The sequence below is a fragment of the Ambystoma mexicanum genome, chromosome 3p, assembly GCF_040938575.1.
Source record: "Ambystoma mexicanum isolate Mex_15411 chromosome 3p, UKY_AmexF1_1, whole genome shotgun sequence".
NCBI lineage: Eukaryota > Metazoa > Chordata > Amphibia > Caudata > Ambystomatidae > Ambystoma > Ambystoma mexicanum.
This window is the reverse complement of record NC_090925.1, coordinates 870,529,225-870,551,398: the sequence shown is the minus strand read 5'-3', so window position 1 is coordinate 870,551,398 and position 22,174 is coordinate 870,529,225. Positions and strand designations below refer to the sequence as shown.

Sequence of the window (22,174 nt, the reverse complement as noted above, 5' to 3'; positions counted from 1 at the left end):
CCGGGTACAAGATCGATCTGACAATCATAAGATCTGTGAGGTGGTAAAGTGTTTGCCTGTTCCTTCTGAAAAACATTTAGATATTCTTGATATTCCTGAGGTAACTGAACAGGTGGGTTACTGACTGTGGCCAGGCCCTTGTTCAAGTTTCTTTTTTTGGTAACAGGTGTGTGCACAATCTGGGAAGGTCATTCTCTTCTCTCGCCATTCTATACAAGGATTATGTGTTTCCAACCATGGCATTCCCAGAATTATTTGGAGTTGTGGAGCCTTGATTAAGTCAAACACAATGCTTTCTCGATGCCCATCTTGACCCAATAGTGTCATCTCTGTAGTGGAATGAGTTACTGGCCCAGAGGCAATTTCAGTTCCATCGACGATAGTGATGACATCTGTAGTGGTTCTTTTGCAAAGAGATAGTTTCATCCTTGAAGCCAGTTCTTGATCCATATAGTTTCCTATGGCCCCGCTATCTATGTACGCTCTTACTGCGTGCATACGTGATGGCTGCCTAGGATCAATGAGGACCATTGGCACGATTAGGTGCGAGGTTTGAATGTCCTTCTTTAAGCTCGGCAAGCGGACCTCTATGCTTGTCGGGCGTGGTCGTTTCCCGGGTCAGACTCTGTTTGACTCTTGTCCGCAGCTCCTACCACCTTTTTGGGTGGTTTTACTGGGCAATCCCGTAGAAAATGTCCCGAGGATCCACAGTACAGACACAAGTGCAACTGTCGTCTCTTTTCTCTTTCCTTCTGAGTTAAAGGACCCTAACCCCCCCCCATCTGCATGGGTTCCGGTGCATCCGTTCCTTTGGGGGTAACATTGGGTTTAACCAACACTCGATTCTCGAACTTAGCTCGATCCGCCTTTCTATTCTGAAGTCGGTGATCTATCTGGACCACTAAATCTATATATTCAGCACAATCCTGAGTTGGGCTCACAACTTGAGCCAAAACATCTTTGAGTTCTCCTCGCAGTCCACGATGGAATAATGTAATTCGCTTTACCTCGGGCCATCCTGTTTCCACCACCAACCTATTGAAGGTAGCGATATAGGTTAGTAGATCATGGTTACCCTGTCGCAGGGACAAAAGTTCGTTATCCAAGGCCTGTCCCTGTGAATGTCAGGCGAATAGTCTTTCCATGCTCAATTGAAAACTCTGAAAGTCACAAAGATGAGGGTCGTCCTGGTTGACTAGAGGAATCGACCAATCGGCTGCGCTACCACTGAGATATGATAGTACGAAGGCTACTTTGGCTTGATCATTTGGAAAGGCTCCAGGTCTGCATAAAAAGTGCATGCGGTATTGATTCATAAACACGGCAAACCTTTTGGGGTCCCCAGCAAAGCGTTCGGGCGGAGCTAAAGGAATAGTTCCTGGTAGGATTACTTGCACAGGGTTGCTTGATGAAACAGGAGTTGGGTTTCCCCCCTAGTCCAGGCAGGGGTGTTTGTCCAGCCTGGCTTTGCAGCAATTGCCTAGCAAGGTCATCAGTTCGCTCCTTTGACAAAATCAGTTCTCTCCGGAGCGCATTAGTTTCTTGGCGGGCAGAATGTACCTCACCCCTTAGTTCCCCTAGTAATTGGGCCAGTTGGTCAGTTTCTGAGGTCTCCATAACGCCCGGGTGGGAATTTGTGGGTAGGCTTTGCGTTCTGTTACGCTCACCTGGCTCCCACAGGGGCGTCGATCGGAACTGGACAGCTGCGGTTTCCACCCACGTGACGCGTAGTGCAGAGATGACAGACTGGACTGGCCCACCTAATCTCGTCTGCTTGACCCGAAGAAGTATTCTCCTGAAAGTGGAGAAAGGGAATTAACCACCCGTGGATTTGAGTGATACCCCCCCACTGTTCTCCCCTCTAATCACCTCCGATGTCTCTTTTTATATTCTCACCTTAGGTTTGTAAAGAATGAGCTCTCCATCCTGCGTAGAATGCAGGGGCGCGTGGATAACCAGTTACTTCACTGGTCCGAAGGAATTGGAGAGTTCCAGAACAATATTGACTCTGAGGTTCCTGGCGAGGAGCCGTAAGTATATAGTTTGTAAGAGTTCAAAATGTCTGACTTTCACTCTTGTCCGATTCCTTGCAGCTTGACCCTAGAGAAGATTGCCTCGTGCGGCTGGTAAAGTTCAGGTAAGAGTCTGTATTATCCAACACTGTCCGGCAAATGACACCGGTATGTAATCTGTTGCTTTCTCCCTTATTACAGGTGCAGAGTGAGAAATTATGGCGTTTTGAGGAATAATACCTCCAGCGGTAAAATCAGGTAAGTCTATTATGGTGAAAGAGATTCCCTTGGTTTGTTCTTTCGGCTCACCTGGCTGTCCTTTTGTTCCCCTTAGGAGCCGGAGTTCGGCGAAGATGAATGGAGGCTGCGCCGGCCCGTGGAGATGAAGAATGCCTCCGGCGGTAAAATCAAGTAAGTCTATTGTGGTGACTAATATTGTCTTATTTATTCTCTCGGCTCACCTTGCTGTTCTTTTATTCCCCGTAGGTGCCGGAGTTTGGTGAAGAAATGATGAAGACAGAGGTGGATCATGGAGGTGCTGCGAAGGCTGGCGAGTATAGCACGGCGCTGCAGCAGGTGATGCAACGCGCATCAAATAACGTCTTTCTTCCTATTCTAAGGCGCGATGGATCCAGAATCAGTTGAGGAAATAAGTATGGTTCTTGTTCTAACCTTTTTCCTTCTTTCTCCCTTTTTTCTAGGAGCTCCAGACTCGAGGCGGGCGTGGCAGAAGACTGGATGCTGGCTTGCAGGCACAGTGAGCGTTACGCTGCAGGATGCAGAATAACGCGAAGCGCGAGCTGCTCTTCGGGCCTTCAAAGTAGTCCCAGGTAAGAAGTACCCAAGACCACGCCTGAGTTAGAAAATAGTCCCTGAAATAAAGTAGTCCCCCTTCAGACTTCACATTGGCTTGAATGCTGAGCAGCATGGTCTGCATGAGGTAAGTGAAAGCAAATGAGCCTGCGCCTATGGCGCCAGGACTGACCCCTTCTATGAGCCTGGCGCCTACGGCGCCAGGACTGTACACAGATAGCCCCTAGCCGGGGCTGCTGGGTTTTTCCCAAGTATCTGGATGCCTGCTCCCGGGACAGATGGACCTGGTCCGGATGCCCGGGGGTAGGAATCATGACAGTCTCTGGGTTTAGGTCATCACTCCCAAACCAGTTCCTTTATCGTCAACCGGTTTCAGCGGTTATCAATCGGTTTCCGCTTTCTTCAGGACATATAATGGTTTGCATACATCATATTATAATATATAACAATAGGAGACAATATTTTCATTTATGTCTTGTTATCCACTTAGTGGACTCAGGAGGATTTTCTCTGGGTTTCGGATGGGCGCTGTTGATTTAATTTCACTTGCCCTGTTCCAGATCAGCACGAACAATGACGATTGGCAAAACAAGAAGTAGTGGTCCACATTCCAACATATGAAGACAGGGCACGTGAAATTAAATCAACAAGGCCCGTCAGAAACCCAGAGTAAATCCTCCTGAGTCCACTAAGTGGATAACAAGATGTAAGATCATTGCCATTTTATCTAGCCCATGCAGGGCATGTTTCAGCATCTGAATACATGCATGCTGATCAAGAGTGGCTTCAGAGAACGCTGAAAGCCTAATATCGACTCCACTCTTGATGAGAAAAGAGAAGGCCTCTGCCTGAAGATTTTAGGTGCCATGTTAGCAGGATGTATTTGTAGCCCAGAGTATGACCCTGCTGTTAAGTACACCAAAAGGGGAAAAAAGCACACATGGTGGGCCTTCCTTTAACTATGAGGTTTCCTTATAACTATTTTGGTTAGAGGGGTAGTTAATGAAATATGGGTGGCTTGAAATCAACTTGGGTGGGAGCTAGTTGAACCCCCCCAAACCCCTGTCTGAAGTAAAAGAGGGCCCAATCAGGCACCAGTAATCCCATACTCAAAAGTGTACAAAATTTTCAGATGGATGTATACTAATTGACCTTTTCACAATGGATCGCGGGAGAATTGACCTTCTGCACAATTGATTGCGAAATGAAGGTCAATTAGGAAATATATGCGGAGTAAACCCCAGCAATCCCCCACTCAATCCAAAAACCCCTGCAACCCCCTGCCCAATCCCATTATATTATTTATTATCCCAAACCTAACCCACACATATGTATAAAAAGTAAAATAAAGGTAATGGTCAATTGTGCAGAAGGTCAATTTGGAACACTATTAGGTCAATTAGGACAAAAGGTCAATTGTAAAAGGTCAATTTGGATACTACCGTACGGATCACATGTCATGCTGGAAGAGCAGCACTCTTTGCAAACTGAAGATTGTGAATTTGGGTTGTACGAAGCAGTCCCTTACTACACTCCCAGCAACTGTGAACTAGACTTCATCTCTTGGAAGAAGCAGAAGCTACCCAGCTTTTGAGATCCCGATTTCACAGAGACCTACAGCATCCCTGGTGACTGTGTACTTCAGGCCTTCATCTGTAAGCAGAACAGGCGCTGTTTGACCCACTGCAGTACTTCTGAGAGCCACCTATCCAGTGCTGTGACAAGGTACAGTAGGAGCTGCCAAAGAGTGCCCCTGTGTTTGGTAGCTATCATGGTTTGCCCTGCAGATTAACCAGCTAATGACCCTGCCTCTAGGTGAACCTCAGTATGCCACACCCCATCCGAAAAGAGCCAAGGTGTTGAAGGTGTAGCTCTCCCTCTGCTTGCCAATATTTGCTTTCACATGTACTGCTGTAGCGCTACCCTAGGAAACTGTTATCATGACCTTGCAGAAAGCTTCACCAGTTCTTGAAACGCCTGTATCAAGACCTGTGTCTTCAAGTGCAAAAAGAGAACGTTTGGAGATTCATTGAACCTCTCTGAAGAATTTGCTCATGATCATATCTTTAACCTGAAAATAGAGGCTGTAAAAGCTCTCACCAGATACCAGGCAATTCAGATACATCATCACTCCACAAAATAGCCTGTTTTGTTGTGGACCCGGGTGCGGGGGGAGGGTGGGCTTGCATCAGATTTAATCTCCATGGGTGCCATAGTCTCTAAATCAGTGCATTGCATTACTATGCAGTCTTGGTGAGGGTCCCAGCAATCGGGTTCTACCTCCCCTGGTTTGCAGTCCATAAGAAACCTTCCTTTCTACCGAATATTTAGGTGCAGTGATATAAAAATAGTTCATTTGGACTGCTACTAGACTTGCCCTGTCCTTTTTTCAATGGCACACCCACTGGAAACTTGAAAAGCACATGGCACCCGTGGCCATGTACTGATAAAAATAACATGGTTTATTTTTAGAAATACTCCTACATGAATCTCAAATTCATTTAAACCTCCATCTTGATAGTCACCAGAGACTTAATTATTGCATCCACCATGAACTCTTGCAGAGTTACGTTTTTGAGCTTGGCTTGCACGGAGACGAGGCCAGTATTACTTCAAGGAAACAATATGGCATACGTCTGTAAAAAAGCACTGATGGAGCTTAGTTAGAATGTATTAAGCCTCAAGAAAGCAGTTTCCCCATTCAGCCATCTTGGATCCGTTTTTACCACATTCTTTTCATTATGTACTGCTTACAGGCACCGCAGCTAGAAAGTGTGCCTACCAATGAGGCCTTCTATCTTACCATTGCCAGCCATGAATTTTTCAAGGTATTCCGCCCAGGTTCCTGGCTCTGGGTGCAGCTTGTTCATCCGATCAAAATGATAATACGAGACTGCCAGATCCTTAGCGTTACGTGCTACGTAGACCACCTGGGGAGGAGAAAGAAAAGTGTGAGGACCTCTGCTTTGAATGAGTAAAGGTGTACCTACGAACTATGGGGAAGGAAAAGGAGAGCAGGTTACTGCTGGCGGAAGGGCAATCCAGTCCTTGCATACTGCCTACATACTGGGCATCATCACTGCTTTGTCTCGGACTACTGTGTCTGGACCCACACCTTTCCTTTGTCTCCTGGAGCCTACGGGCCCGTGACCACTACACAGTGGTTACAAGCCCAGAGGATAGGAATTCCTCACACCACCCAACTAGCGGTCTTCGTTCAAAGGTTTAGGAGTTACCCAAAGTCTCTCACTCAAGGACTTCCCCTACCCCACCTAGTCCCAGAGGTCCCCCACTTTAGGATAGAAGAGGGTACCATACCACCACCACAAAGCAATCTGCCACACCTGGGCCTTCCAATACTCTGCATCACCATCAAGTGGTCTCCAGCCAAGGAATAAGCAGTGCCTTGCACTACCGTCTCAAAGCTCCCATCATGAGGTCTAGTCAACCTCACACCACCACAAAGACCTAGTGAAAGGTTTGTCCAGCATGGCTCTTGAACCCCAAGGCTGCCTGGAAAAGGAAGTATTTATATATGAGAACAAACAATGGTATAAATGCTGTTCTGTTTCACTGTCATGGCTGCAACCATAAGGTTTATCACATAGCATTCACTCTGGACACACTGGAGATACAGAGCAGAACAGAGATAAAGTGGCGTTGGGACTTTAACCTCAATCTGCCAATCATGCAAGGAGTCTTCATAGCACAGGCCATGTCATCGCAGCCTCAGTGTGGTGATTATTGTTAGGGTAAGGTCTGCATGAGCACATCGGATGCTGGCGCAGGACAAACATGTGGGGTTGCATGTAAAATCACCTTCAGCGTAGGTAGAAAATTCTGACTAATACGATTCAGTTTTTTTTATCTTCAGCATCTCTTCTCCCCGGTCATACTCATTCAATTTCTGAAAAGTGGCAAAGCAATCCTTCAGGCAGTAGCTCAATCCGTGGCTTCTCATTCTAAATCAGCGAAGCATGCACCAGTGGCTAGACACCAGAGGATTCCTTAGCTTCACCATCAGTGGCCATGTCTGTGACCTCTTGGTCAGCCCCATCCTAGTGGTATTCACTGGTGAGATCATCATCACTGCTATATCCATTCTTGGCATAGGCATACTTCCTCTCTGGCACGCCAACGTTAGTGCTCTTCTCTGTCCATGCATGAGTGTCCCTCCAGGGACTTTGACAGGCTTCCTCCAGTCTGCTGGTACTTCTTCCCGGTAACTGCTTCCGTGCGGGTAAAGTAGCGTATTCCTCAAGGTTCCAAGCCTTCGCAATCCATCTGGTTTTAAACTCCCAGGTCTTACTTCCTGGTTCTCTTGGCACTCCTCTTTCTATTATCCACTGCTCAGAGTCTCATGAAAGTCTTCCCTTTGTGTTAGGGCCATGTTTGTCATAACTCATTTTGGCTTCTTCATCTCACCGATTGACAAGCAGGCATTAATTATCCCTCCTTTGTTCTTACTCTTCACAGTACTAGGCTGATAGATTAATTCTTTCATTATATCACAATAACATGTAAGAGGATTCTAGTTGTCTGTCAAATAATAGGGATGTACCTCATTGGAAAGGGAGTCTTCATCCAAGAAGGGGCCCCACTCTTGGGAAAAGTGACCGAATCCCACGATTCGCCACATAGAGCTATTGTCCCTACTTTGGCTGCCCTGTTCACTGGTTCAGCTGGACCTGTGGGTCAGTATGGTTAATGTGAGATGTCGGCCTCTAAGGAGATTAGCTGGGGCACAATCTGTGCTAAATTGCTCTCAGAATCTCCAGTGATATGTGGCCATTCCCAGGGTGAAGTGGGTATACTTGACACCAAGGCAATCTAAGCAGCTATGAAATTCAAAATGTTGGAATTGTTGCCCATTGTCTGTTTTATTTACGTTGGTGTTATGTCCGGTGTTGCACTGGAGAAAACTCTCTATTCCACTCAGCCATTCCCCCCTTTGTCACTCCGGGGGACGGAGTCCTGTTATTCTGCATCTTTGACTTCCCCTTTTTACTTGTGGGCACCGGAAATCACTGTTAGTTGCTGCTTACTTCTACCTCCTTCCACTCAGCAGGACAGTTTACCCGTTGTCCTTCGTTGTGGCAGACCTGGTCTGTATATTCAGTGGGTGACAACCTTTTAATTTCAGTGTTCTTAATGGGCAGGATGCACTGGGGTGGGAGCGTCAGGGGGTTGGGGGGAATTAGTGCAGCCTCCCTTTGCAGTGAGCTTATTGCTCTTTATTACCAGGGCGGATCGGCTCTCCTGTAGCCGTGGCGTAACATCTCACATTGCGCAGCCGGTTGCTCTAATTGAGGGGCAGATTACCTGACTCTGATGCAGATTCCCTTACCATGTGGCGTAGTGCTGACCAGTTCCTCTTCGCGTGGGGAAACTTCCCCCTTCCTGGAGCCGGGACTAGCAGCGTAAATGGGCAGATTGCCCTTGTGTGCTTCCTCGTACCCCAGGGCTAAGTGCCCTTTTCCACAGGCATATTGTCCTTTTCCACAGATGGGTTGCCTAATGGGGCAGATTGCGCTTCCTCATAAATTGCAGCAGACTGCCGTTTCCAGTATTCCATGGGGCGGATTGCCCTTCCTCTTGAAGTGCGGCGGATTGCCGGTTTCCAAAATGTAATAGGGCTGATTGCCCTGCCGTGTGTGTATGACTGCCTTCGGTCTTCCTTTTGCGGCAGATTGCAATCCACATGGCAGGGACACCTGCTGTTCCACTATATTCACCTGATGCGGCGGACTGCCGTCTATGGAGCAGGGACCTCAGCTGCTTCCTCGTTGAGGGCTTCTAGTCTTCTTTCCAAGCGGCGGATTGCTGCAGCCTTGTTTCTCATCCTGGGCAAAGTTCTTTGGTTCCATGTGCATAGGAATGTTTCCCTTTGTTGCCATTTATGGCCAGTGTTACACTGGAGAAAACTCTCTCGGCCACTCTCATATTTACTGCAATCCTGGAGACGTGGAGCCTATAACCTACTTCCTTTATTTACCTTTACAGCTTTGGCTTCCCAGGCTCTAGTAGCCCCTTCTCTTCCTCCCTCATCCCTGTGCCTATGTCCTTCCTCGTCTCCTTAAGGTAGTCCCTGGTTTTTAAGAGGACTGTGCCTTTTCACGTCACAACACTTGGGCACCCCCTACGGTCCAATATATTTCAGAGTTTTATTATAGCCTTGATTCTGGTGGACTCTACCAACTCTAAATCCGTTCGGAGTGGTAATCTACGTTCACCAACAATTGGGTGCCTCCTGGCATGCAACAGAAGTCTTTGATGATCTCCCATGATTTTCTCTGTCTCCCTCATGTATGTATAGTTGGAGGACGGTTTGCAGCGGAGGTGCCTGGTATGTATTGCATGTGCCTACTGCAAGTGCTGTCCTTTTCCCAAAGCTAAATACAAGTTAACCGGACTCTAGCCAACTGCTACTATATGTACTGTGAAGACATCATGAAGCAAGACAAAGACAAGAGATTCAAAGTTCAAAATAAAATGGTTTATTAAATCAAAAGGTCTAAATTGCCCTAAGCTTAGGTGGGATTTCCCTGCCTAAATGAAACTAATGACAGTCTGAGTCAAAGAGTTCAACTTAAAAGTCTGTCTGTTTCCAAAACCTATCCTTGCCCTCACAAGCGACAGCTAAACAATGTGTAGGGATGTCAATAATAAAAGAAATGGTGATCAACACAGTTCTAAGCTTCTTCCAGCTTTTAGCTTCATTTCCAGCTCCCCTTCCCCAAGTGAGATCCACAAAACGCTTGAGATTACCTTTCCCAAGTTCAAACCATTCCAGAAATCCTTGGGGTTCCCTTCCCCAAGGTCAAGGCAACACAGCTCCACACAAACCTCGGACAAAAGGGGTCTTGAGGGCTCTGTCTTGAAGACAGTATTTGCAGTTCAACAACCCTCAGGGTTCCCTTTCCCAAGACTCCAACGTATCAACGTATACTTGGTTGCAGTCTGGTCAACTTGACACTCCTTCTGGATTGCATTAACAGTTCACTTAAACTGCTCCTTCTTGCTTTGTTTCACAATGTCTTTGGCTTTCACAATTGAGGGTTCCCTGGTCTAGGCACAGTTGTCAGACCACATGGTCCACCTGTAGAGGAACAGCTGTATACCTCTGCAGGAGGCCCTGCCCCCCCCTTCCTCCCATGTGTTGGAGACATGAGACCCTGCCTTGTTTGACACCAGCCGTTGTGCCAATAGTGCAGCGTGTGTTCGAAAGAAGATGCCCATTGAGACAACCTTACCGGATCTAGCCCTGAATTGATGACAACCTAATGGAGGAACTGTCAGCTCCTTAAGCCGAAGACTTTAAAAGACTGCAGGGTCAAAAGGTGGGCAGCCTACGCCATGTCTTGGTCTGATTCATCACCCGCCGCCACCGCCGCTGAAAGTGACGAGGAATGTGACAACTCGACGTCCGTTTCAGAACTCTTAGACCTCTCTAAGGAGACGCTCCTCATCGGCTGTCCCCGGCCCCGACAAGCTCGGCTCACGCCCTGCTTATGGGGATGAACACCCCGACGACAAGGACGCACACAGAAAACACTCCCATAAACACACGACCCACGTCTCTTCCTCGTCGAAGACGAAGAGAGCATTAGTGCCAACGGAGACGCAGGTCCTACCGGCAGCCTCCTCAGACCATAAGAGTCTTAAACCCCCCTCGCATTCGCAAACGTGACTAGCGACTGGGCTAACCCCAGATAAGGGCGCTATCACTAAACCGCCAGACAATGCGCACCGTCAGAGAGCGCCCGTCGTCGTAGAGCAAGCGACGCCTGTAACGTCGACGCCGGAGGTACCCGGAGGAGTTTAGTTGTCGAGAGCCTGGCGTGGATTATTTCCACCGATAGCCACAGACGGGCGGCAAAAGAAACGTCGATCACCGCTCATAAGACCCGGGAGACGTAAAAAAGGTCAGAAGGAAGCCAGGAACCGCCCCCTCCATCGAGAGGGACTCCTAGCCTACCAGAAGGCTTTTCAGAAGCAGAGGGGAACCTTTCTTCAACGTTTTGGGATAGGTCAAAGCGTTTTCTAATGGAAGGCCCTCCCTTTTCCCCCCCTGACCGCTCTGGGGTACCACATGAAACCCTAGAGAGACTCCAGTTCTGTATGGACAAAATTGAGAGGTTTATGGACACTCAGAACCTTCCAACACCCAAGAGATCAAGAGAGGGACCTCAGGAGGATCCCAGGGCCAAGTACCCTAGGCTGTTTGATCCCCCCAAGAGGATGTAGATTTATATGACCTCACTGGAGAGGACCCCCACTTTCAGGAGGATGATGAATTCTTAGGCAATGAAGGGGAACAAAACCTAGAGGAGGAAGGTTTTGAAGACAACCCAGATATGGGTGGTGGGGGTTTCGGAGAAGACCCAGAAGAAGGCGCTTCACAGCCCTGGCAGTCCCCATCAGCGTTTTCAGACCCTGACGCCATAAACATGTCCCCTCCCAAGGACTCACCTATTAGGGATACGTCACCTATAGACGATCAACCTACCTTTAATGCACTACTACGCAAGGCAGCATCGCATTTCGAGATCGAGAGCGGGGAAACGTCTCCTGACATCGACTTTGTAGAAAAGATCATTAAGGAGAAACCCCCTGTCAGCCAAACCATTCCCCTTCTCGCCTCAGTAAAGAGACAAAAATTATTTAGTCCTTCTCCATCGGACCCGTTATACATCAAGGGCCACTCTGTACCAGACTCCTTAGTGGTGACAAATACGAGGAAGAGAGCAGGGGGCCCGCTGTCAACTAGCGAGGCACCACCAGATAAAGAGGGCAAAAAATGGTATGCCCTAGGAAAGAGGATTACAGCCTCAGCTGCCTTTTCCACAAGAATTGCCAACAACAACTCTTTGCTGGTAAGTTACGCAGATGCACAATGGAGCAAACTACGTAAGGACATTGAGGAGATACCGGAACCCCTACGTACTCGGCTTCTAGCCACGGTGACTGAAGGGACCGTAGTCAACCACAGCATCATTAAAAATACTCTGGATGCTGCAGAAACGGCTGGCCGTTCCCTAGTCCAAGGAATCCTTCTCAAACGCCATCTATGGCTACGTAATTCAGGCTTTAAACCTGAAACACAGGCATCTCTAATTAACAAACCTATAGAAGTTGCAAACCTCTTTGGTAAGGCGGTGGATGAGGCACTAGAGACCACAAAGAAGGAATTTGACACCATCGAAACCCTAGACCAAATTTCAAGGCCTCCCAACAAACGTGGTTATGGCAACAAACGCTTTTTTCGAGGCCAACGACAGCAGCAACAACAGCAGCAGCAATACTCTGCAGGTAAGTGGTCCTCTAACCAAGGCACCAGTGGACAATACAACCAAAGAGGACAATGTTGTGGCAAGGGAAGAGGTTGGGGTCCCACCCCTAGAGGTTCCCAAGCCACCAATACCAAATGACTCAAAAATTCGGTTCCCCTCCCATGCTTCGCTGGTCGGGGCCGGGTAACATCCTTTCTTCCAGCATGGGAGGGTATAACATCAGACCGCTGGGTACTATCAACCATAGCCCGCGGTTACTGTATAGAATTCAACAGTTCCCCTACATACAGACCCCCAAGGGGACGACGCATGTCGCCAGAACACCTCGCCATCATTCAAGAAGTGGACCAACTACTAGAAAAAGGAGCTATAGAGGTCGTGCCTCTATCCCAGGTAACGGAAGGAATTTACTTCCTTGTATGCAAAAAGGACTTAACCATGCGCCCTGTACTAGATCTGCGCCCAGCGAACAAATTTGTCAAACCTCAAAAGTTTCGTATGGTGACTCTACAGGAGGTAATCCCCCTGCTTTCACAGGGAGATTACATGACAACACTGGACATGAAAGATGCATACTTTCATATTTTAATGTTGCCAGCGCACAGGAAATACCTCAGGTTCATGATAGAGGGCAAACACTACCAGTTCAGAGTGCTGCCCTTCGGCATAGCATCAGTGCCGAGAGTATTCACGAAGGTACTGGCAGTGGCCCACCTGCGCAGGTTGTCCATCCCAGTATACCCTTACCTCGACGATTGGCTCATAACTGGGGATTCTTACGAAACATGCTTCTCAAATACCCAAAAGACTGTAGAACTTTTGTTTCAACTGGGCTTCTCCATCAACGAGAAGAAGTCCAGTTTAGACCCCAGCCAGATCAAATAATTCCTAGGGGCTCTAATTCGAACAAAGGACGGCCTTGTCTTCCCCTCCAACGAGAGGGTCCAAAACCTGCTGTTTCAAATCCCTCAATATGTGGCCGGTCGAGAGGTGTTGGTACGCAAAGCAATGCGCTTACTAGGAATGATGGCGTCATGTATTTACTTGGTACCTCACGCCCGCCTGCGCATGGGCCCAATGCAAGAGTGGCTTAACAGCAAGTGGTGTCAGGCCAGCGGACAATGGGACGATCTAGTGGTGGTCTCGCAGGCCTTGGTTCTCTCGCTACGGTGGTGGTCGAAGGAAAACCTGGTAATAGGGAAACCATTCGCCACCCGCGCAGTGGAAGCCACTCTAACCACAGGCGCATCCCTCACAGGATGGGGGGCTCACCTATCCCATTAGACTGCTCACGGAGTTTGGACTCCGAGCGTAGCATCCAAGCACATAAACTTACTTAGCTGTGTTCAAGGCACTGAAAGCCTTCCAGGCACACCTGCAAGGGAAGACAGTGATGGTCCTCACGGACAGCACCACAGCCATGTACTACCTCAACAAGCAAGGGGGCACTCACTCTCCAGGACTGTCCAAGCTGTCCCAGAACATCTGGAAGTGGGCTCTCAAACACATGTTCCTACTGTCACAACATGTACCAGGGGAACTCAATCTGCTAGCAGACGAACTCAGCAGAGACTTCCCTCTGCCATTAAGAGTACGAATGGCGATTACACGAAGACATTGTCTTCGACGTCGTCACACAATGGGGATTCCCAGAAATAGATCTGTTAGCAACTCTGGAGAACTCCCAATGCCAAGATTACGCCTTCGGGTACCCCCAGAACCAATCCAAGGGGAACGGTCTATCGATACCATGGTTAGGGAAATTTGTTTACGCTCCCCTCCCCCCCCGACTCCCCTTCTCAACAAGATAGTGCACAAGATGCACCAGGAACAGGTTACAATGATATTGGTGGCCCCTATGTGGGCCAGACAGTCGTGGTTCGCTCACTTGATGGAGATGTCCCTATCTCCTCCAGAGTGAAACTTCCATGCCCGTACAACACGTCGTCACAGCACAAGGGCAGGACACTGCATCCATGCCCTCAGACCATGAATTTAGCAGCCTGGCTCTTGAGATCATAGAATTTGGACATTTACAACTCCCGCAGAGATGCATGGACATTCTCAGGGAGGCTAGAAAGCCTAACACTCGTCACTGTTATTCTAGCAAATGGAAAAGATTTGTCATCTGGTGTAGGGGAAGGAGCATCAACCCGGTTGACTGCTCTCCCACACAAATTGTTTTGTACCCGACCCACCTACTAGACTCAGGCTTGGTGTTTAACTCTATTAAAGTCCATTTAGCTGCACTTTCCGCATACACCACTTCCCAACTTAGTGTCATGGTGGAAAGTCCCAGTTATTAAAGCCTTCATGGAAGGAGTGAAGAGAATCCACCCTCCCATAGCTAATCCCGCTCCCGGATGGGACCTAAATGTGGTACTAACCAGGGGCATGGTGTCTCCCTTTGAACCCATGCACAAAGCAACACTTAAAGACCTCACTCTTAAGACTGCTTTTCTAATAGCTATCACCTACATTAGGAGAGCAAGTGAACTACAAGCGCTCTCTGTACTAGACCCCTTTGTAACAGTTCACAAGGATAAGGTGGTTATACGCACACACCCTAGGTTTGTGCCAAAATGTATCTCTAAATTCCATGTCAACCAATCAATAGAACTACCAACGTTCTTTCAAAATCCTTCAAACTTAGGTGAGAAGAGCCTGCATACACTGGATGTTTGCAGAGCCGTGATGTTTTATATGGAAAGAACTAGACCATTGAGAAAGACTAATCATTTCTTTGTCTCGGTGGCAGCAGGAAGAGAAGGAGATGCAGTTTCAAAATCCACTATTTCTAGATGGATTGTACAATGCATCACTCTGTTACACTCTTGCTAAGAGAGAACTACCCTTCAAGCCAAGAGCACACTCCACTCGAGGCACCAGGGCTTCCATAGCGTTCATTGCAAATGTTCCCCTTGAGTCCATCTGCAAAGCGGCTACCTGGAGTTCTGTGCACACCTTTACAAAACACTACTGTCTAGATTCCCATTCTAGATCTGATTCCCAGGTGGGACAAGCAGTATTAAGACATCTTTTCTCTACTGTTCCTTCTCACAACCCACCTCCAACTCCGGGTACTGCTCGCTAGTCTATGCACAGCATGTGATTCTAAGCAGATTAACAAACATCAGAAGACAATGCATTACTTACCGAAAAAGCATTTCTGATGGCTTAATTGACAAGGGATACAAAGACCCAGTTTGCTAGTTCTGAAAAATCTCACATGCGACTTGTCTTTCAGTTGCCTTGTGAAATAAATGCTGGTGCAATGGTCTGCTACTTAGTTTCGACTTGCGTGTTGGTTCAGACAATGGAAATCACTAACAATACTGTAGAATTACTTTTTAGTGTTCGTGTGATATGATATGGCATTTATAACGCGCCTACGCAAAAGTGTTTCAAGGCGTGACGAGACAAGGGAGGGCAGACAATGATGATACTAGGCCAGGTGTCATTCAGATCGTGCAAGTGCATGGGATGGGGGAAGGGGAAAAGGGACAGTGCAGTACATGGGAATAGAATAATAACAATAAGTAAAAGTAACGGTCAGCAGGTGGCAAGTGCAAAGGTGAGTGCAGACATCAGGTGTCAACTGCTGGTAGTGGGACTGTAGGGATACAGAAACAGTCCCCAAGTGTGGGGGTTGCCAGGCAGGCAGTGCAGGTGTGAGTGACTGGTGGGGGAGTGGCCTGGGATCAGCGGGTTGGCCAGGTAACCAGTGCTGATTCAGTTTCAGCCAGGAGGTCAGCAGCGGAAAGGAGGAGAAAAGGCAGAACAAAGAGAAAGGTTTTGACGTTCTTCCGGAACCGCAGATGGTTCTCCTCAAGTTTTAGGGAGGCAGGGAGGCTGTTCCAGAGGGAAGCCCGAGCCGAAGAAAGATCTACCACCAACTCGTTGCTTGGAGAAGCGACTAATCCTGAGGGAGTTGGAGGCGGATGAGCGGGTGTGCATAGCGGTCTTGGATTTCGGGGCTCAGAGAAACTCAACAGCTTCTTTGAAGTGTCTGGGTTGCAGGGCGAACCTCGATGCACACTGCTGCTGCCTCTGACTTCCCACTGGGGCTTCAGACTGCCCTTACACTCTCTGAACGTTGTGTCGGAACGAACTATCAACTTTCATCACGGTTTCACTATTCACTACTTCGCGACCTCTCCCACATGGAGTACGAGTTGTCTTGGCCACTCACAGGGTAGGATTCAAGCATCCAAGAATCCTCATTCCCAGCACTCTCTTCTCCTGACAGCTCACTCGGTCTGCCACAGCCCATGCTGCTACCCTGCCTTCTCTGCTTCAGAGTGCTCACCTCTGCCGCTGCACCACGCGACAGGTTCTCCTGCTCTTTTTTCCAGCCCGCTCTGGGTCCCAACCTTTCCCCGGCTCTCACGCAGGGCTCTCTCGCTGGTGAGCAGCCCCACCTCTTATACTCCCTAGGAATATTAAGGGTCCAGATGTGTGGACCAGTAAGTCCAATTGCCTGACCTTTATGAAACCTATTTGTGGTACATGCCTGACTTTCCCAATGGTACTCCTGCGCAGTCTTCTTCCTAGTCTCAGTACCCGAGTGGTGAAAATACCCTTTGGTGTTCACTTCTCCTAGTTGCCTCTTGCTCGTCACAGTACGGCAATAAGTCATATGAGGAGAGAGGTCTTAAAGTGGCCCATAAAGGCCGAGGGAGGGTTAAGTTGGTTTTCAGAGGGGAAAAGGTGGATACCATGTCTCGCTTGTGGGTACCCCACTCCCAATCACCAAGGACCCTCCACCGAGGTGATCCTCCCTTGCTTCTCCACCCCCAGGGTCAGAATCCAAAAGCGATGGCCTTTCCCTGGCCACCTGAAAAGAGGATCCAGGGGGAGTATGAGTGAGGACACCCTCAGATTTCTCACAGTACTCATTCACTCCTTCAAGAGAGGAGGGGGGAGAATATGATGTTGGTTTCCTTTTATACTAGCTGGATTAGTCACATTTTATTATGTTGAGGTTTCATTATAATGTTTTGCTTTAAATGTATACATTTTCAAGTGCCTTTCAAGCTGCCATAAAACAGCATGTGGACAGCCCCTAAACACATAAAAAAAAAAAGAAAAACCAGACAGGAAGACTAGGAAATCTAATCTATTAACTGGACACAGTAACTGCAGCCCAGGGTGAGAAGGCTAGTCAAAAGTGGGATTATGTAAATTAACTCACATAATGTCATGAACCATCGAACTCGCCCCTTCTGGGCCTCCTGGTCCCTGACACGTCGGGCCTTACACTCCATAATACTACCAACATGGCGGCAAGCTCAGAACGCTGCTCGCCAGTCTTCATGTTCTACGCAGCGTCCTCTATAAAGAAGCCACACCCCCGCGGCCCTGCGAGTCTCAACGCTGCTACTAGCTGTGATCGGAGGTGTGCTCCGAACCTTCTCTAATGTTACTTGCTATCCCCTGGCCCCTGGATTCCCTTCTCCCGACTTCTTCCCTCTTTCCCACTTCCCGGAATCCCTGTGCCGCTTCCGTGTGCCCCCAACACCTTCTTGAATACTCCTGGAGTTTCCCGTGATCCTGGACATCGAAGCTGAGTGTAATCTGGAAGCCGAGGACGGCCGAGCAGGCTTATTTAAGTCCCGAACCATACGAAAGAAGACTCCGTCTAAAGAGGACATCAGGCAACATAGACAGGTGAGAAGGGGGGAAACCTGTGACACATAAATTCTCAGCCTCAAAGAGGATTCTGGTCTCATACACCATTAGAACTATAACCTTAAAAGCCCTAGCAGGACTCCGGAACCTCCAAGAAGGCCGGACTGGGGCGTCTGCTCCCAATCCCAAGGAAGCTGTGATTGTAATCCCAACCTCAGTTAAATGTGCTCATGTTTCCTTCTAGCTTTCCCCATCTATAGAACCTGGCCGTTCGGGGCTCAGGGGAGTGAAGAGAAGGGCTTTGCATGCTGTGTTTTCTTGGGCATGATTGCTACATGACTCTGCTCACCATGACACTGTGGAAGGCTCAGAAGACTGACAACGGTTAAGACATACAGGTTTGGGGTTCTCAGACACTTTGCACACAAGCATGCGATTTTGGTAACCATGGCCTAAATAAATGAGGAAACCCAAAAAAGTGAGGGTTTTTTGCTGGCTTTTCATGGAAAATTTGGATTTCTGACATGTCAAATGTTGTTGGGGGCCCCAAGGGAAGCAAGTAGAAGGGCTTAGTAAACTGTGTTTTCTTGGGCATGCCTTCAACACGCTTGGGCATGGCTTCACCAGGCAGTGAGTACATTCCAGAAATACCCGCTGGTGCAGCAAACACCTCTTCTCCAGGTATCTCTCCTTTTGACGCTGAGCCCCATAGAATACAGTGGAGTCCCACAATATATTTGGTCCAATTGTGCACATAGCTGTTCCCAGTTTTCCTTCTCATACCTTCCTGAGTACCTTATCTATCCCTCCCAACCATCTACCCGACTTTGCTCCTCCCTACCATTACTGAATGTTTTATCAGATTCCTACTTTGGCTCTGACATGCAAAGAACTATAGCAGTAGGCACGATTAAAATTACAAGATAACATAATCTCCTCAATCCTTTCATCGGCATTGTAACCATTGTAGGCAGTTGTCGAATATATATTGAATAAATACGTTATAGAACATTTGATGAGTTGGAAATGATCATTAACAGCACCTGAACTTTGTGAAGAACATTTTAATTACAGAGTCTTCATTGCTGGTATTTGGAGACCTGAGTCAGTCTGGGTGTTTGCTGAGTCCATTACGGGCTTGCACTTCCTCTTTCCTTGGCCAGACCTGCACTTGTTTCCATAGCAGGCGATCTGCTAACTAATGTTTGCACACCTTCTCTAGCCTCTGCAGGAGTGAAATTCAGGGCTTGCAGTGGAGGTGCTTATAGAGGGAAGTGAAATAAGATCCTTCGATGACTGGGGTGCACATTTTATCTTCTGCATCCAATAACACCCATGACCTTGCTAAGTGTCAAATCTGTGCATGGAACCAACTGCAAGGGTCAACACATATTCAGTGTGCAGACACAATACAGCGAAGTGATGTGGTGAACTTCTGACTCAATCTTCTGCTTGAACGCAGTCGGCTGGACCATTATTGTATGAACAATTTGACCTCTTACGTCGGGTTCTCCTAGGGCCTTCTGATATTGGTAGTTTCAACAAAAGGGGACCAGCCAGAGTCTTTCAAATGAGTGCCCGCGTGGCACCGGACCACTCTGCAGCTGGTCTTTCCTTGGGCTTTAAAAGTTCAGTAACACACAAGTTCTTTGTTCATAAGTTCTTTCAATTCATATCATGTTGGCATTTGCAACCTTTGCTCATCACAGTTCGGCTTACTATCCGTTCCCCCTCCGACTCACCAGCTGAGATGAACCGCTTGGTGTTTCTGGTCTCTGGAGTCAAGGATGGTACCACGGTAGAAAGCGCCTCTCCCGCTTTGGTTATCAGAGTGGCAGGGCCTTGTGCACTGTTGACATCTGTTACACCACACGCTAGCTGTAGTTTACGGTCATGATTAATTTCACAGAGGCTTCAAGGGTCTGGGTCGAAAAGGGCAATGGCACTTCCCTACTTGTCGTCCCTTCAGTTCTCACCGCCTTTCTCCTTCTCTTTGAACTGCCGCCATGGAATAGCTGCTTTCTTTATGCGTTTTGCCTTGCTCAAAGTGTGCTTTTATACTCTGCCTTTTATCCCTATGGTGAAGGGAAAAGGCACTCAGGTGTTTTTTAGTTATCAGCAATTGCCTGACTCTGCCGACCCTTGTGTTGGGACACGACAGGTAAACGGCTCTGGTGTTAGTCCATTGTCTTTCACACATGGTGTGAGAAAGTGTTCATGTTGAAAAGGTAGCCGGGGGATAGAGCGTCTACATATCCTACGCGGTAGGATGGGGAAAAGGTAGCATAAGGAAGGGGATACCGCGTTTCAACCTTCGGTGTCCCACCTCCACTCCCTGAGGGCACCTCATCCATCTGATCCTCCCTCACTAGTCCACCCCTAGGAACTGGATCCAATAGCGATGGCCATGTCCTGGCCACCTGGATGACATATCCCCGGTGACTAGTCAGTGAGACACTCAGGTTTCCTGATGGGTTAGGATCAGGTAGTGGCTGCCGTCCCCCGGCCATATAGGGAGAGGCCTCCTCAGGAAAAGAGGTGAGGATATCACTAGATTCATCACAGCTCATGCCAGGACTTTGCTGTGTTCACCAGTTCCCTGACTCCTGCGCCGCAACCTTCAACGCAGGCACTCTCCATTCACTGCAGAGCTTCTGTTACCTCAGATGACCAGAGAACATCCCTGTTTTGAGCCTATTAACTGTCTTTTGGCTACATATTGTCAGAATCCGAGTCCTCGGATTCGCGACTCACCGGTTTGCTTCTTGTGGATTTCTTCTTTGAGTTCGCAGGTTTCTTCTTCCTGGACGAGCATGCCTTATAAAGGTAAGCTCTAGAATCTTCTGAATCCAGTCTGCTGGGCTTCGGTAAGCGCGCAGGTCAGTGACTCCCGGTCGCGGCGGCGCCGGGGCTCAAATTACGTTCAATGTTCCAGGAAGGGTCCAGGACCAGACCAGGATAAGGAAGACAGGGCAACTAGGTTCCGAATAGAGCATGCGTAAGGAATAGGAAGAGGGGACCAGGAAGGATGGATGGTTACCAGGATTCGTGAAGAAAAGAGGGCTAGGTATTAGAACACAACTTGCCGGGCGAGGAGCAGGCAAGCCAAGCATTGAGACGCGCGGAGGCGCAGGCATGTCTGTTTTCAAGGGAGCATGTGATCCACACAGAAGACTAGACCGCACCAAAGACATGGCGTCGGCCATGTTGAAGGTGAACGGAGTAGTGGCTATTGACTGAGGGACCAGGCAGACCAGAAGGGTCTATATCGCCAATTCATGACACATATAGCCCCATTATAGCCCCAACTCCGAACTTACACCTTCTCCTTCTCAGTCAAACTTCCCCTTCATTTTCCACTCACCTACCTACCCTTTCTCTCTTGGACTGCATCCTTCTTTCACTATCCACACTTGCCTATTTCTTCTATCCTCCAACATGCACCTTGGCTATGCTCCCTTCCTCCTTTATTTAAGCTTCTCCTCCAATTCTCGGACAGCCATCAGCCACAACTCAGTCTAACTTCTACCTCACTCACTCTCTTCCCCATCTCCCTCTAGCCACTTGAACCTGAACCCTTCAAACTAGATGTTCCCATGCCATGAGATTTTTCGCTTGTTCTTTGACCATATTGTTTTTTGGCCTTCCTGCCTTCTCAGGTCAGGAAATCCCTTATAGGGTCATGCATTCTTCTGGGAAAGCTGCTGTTTTCGCGTGCTAGTGCATGTCATTTGAGCGTGGACCCAGGAAGTGGGTGGGACTGTCCCATTCCACATCTGTGTTGCCAGAGAGTCTGGGTGTTGTGCATGAGTGAAACCCACAGTGGTCCCTAATTGGACCACTGCTAGTTGTTTAAATGGTGCAGATCCTTCCCATTGGTGTGCTTGAACTTGCTTCCATCCAGGATTTAGGATAAGAAGAGGACTTCTGCAGTGATTTAATTATTTAATTAGATCAGCGTTGGAGCCAAGTATCCGGTGTAGAAGAGCAGGTAACTGAAGATCCCTGGACGACTTCCTGCATTTGCCCAGGTGAAGCACTGCTGGACTACCTAATCTGCGAACGCCCTCTGTAGAACTTCAACCCATGGACTGGTGTGAACAACCAGTCTCTATGTTTATGTTTATGTTTATGTTTATTATTTGATAATGCACACAAAACCCAGGGGTAGCCGGGCGCAGCAGTTACAAGATTACTTAAGCTTAGGTTACATACAAGGTATAAAAACATGTCAATGCGGTACATACGGTAATGCGGTACATACATGTCAATGACAACGGTTGGGAAAAAAAAGTAGCATGTTACTGTAATGGGAAAGTATACAGGTAGAAGTGAGAGGGCAGAATTATTTTAGCCTGAGTTACAAGGGTGTCGTGGCCATAGGGTGCCGCGGGAATTAGTTGTCGTTGGACCAGAGCCAATTTT

General features: G+C 48.2%; 1 protein-coding gene and 1 long non-coding RNA gene across 9 annotated transcripts in view; one reads left to right on the top strand and one right to left on the bottom strand.

Moving 5' to 3' along the window:
• Positions 1-22,174, bottom strand: part of LOC138581031 (sulfotransferase 1B1-like) — a 537,627-nt gene that overhangs the window by 66,738 nt on the left and 448,715 nt on the right. For all 4 annotated transcript variants that reach the window (XM_069652055.1, XM_069652053.1, XM_069652052.1 and 1 more), the window contains exon 5: positions 5,629-5,755. In XM_069652055.1, the coding sequence (XP_069508156.1) occupies positions 5,629-5,755 (127 nt within the window). The remainder of the gene's footprint in view (positions 1-5,628; positions 5,756-22,174) is intronic.
• The window catches only part of LOC138581033 (uncharacterized), a 470,134-nt gene that overhangs the window by 216,247 nt on the left and 231,713 nt on the right, over positions 1-22,174 (top strand). The window lies entirely within an intron of this gene.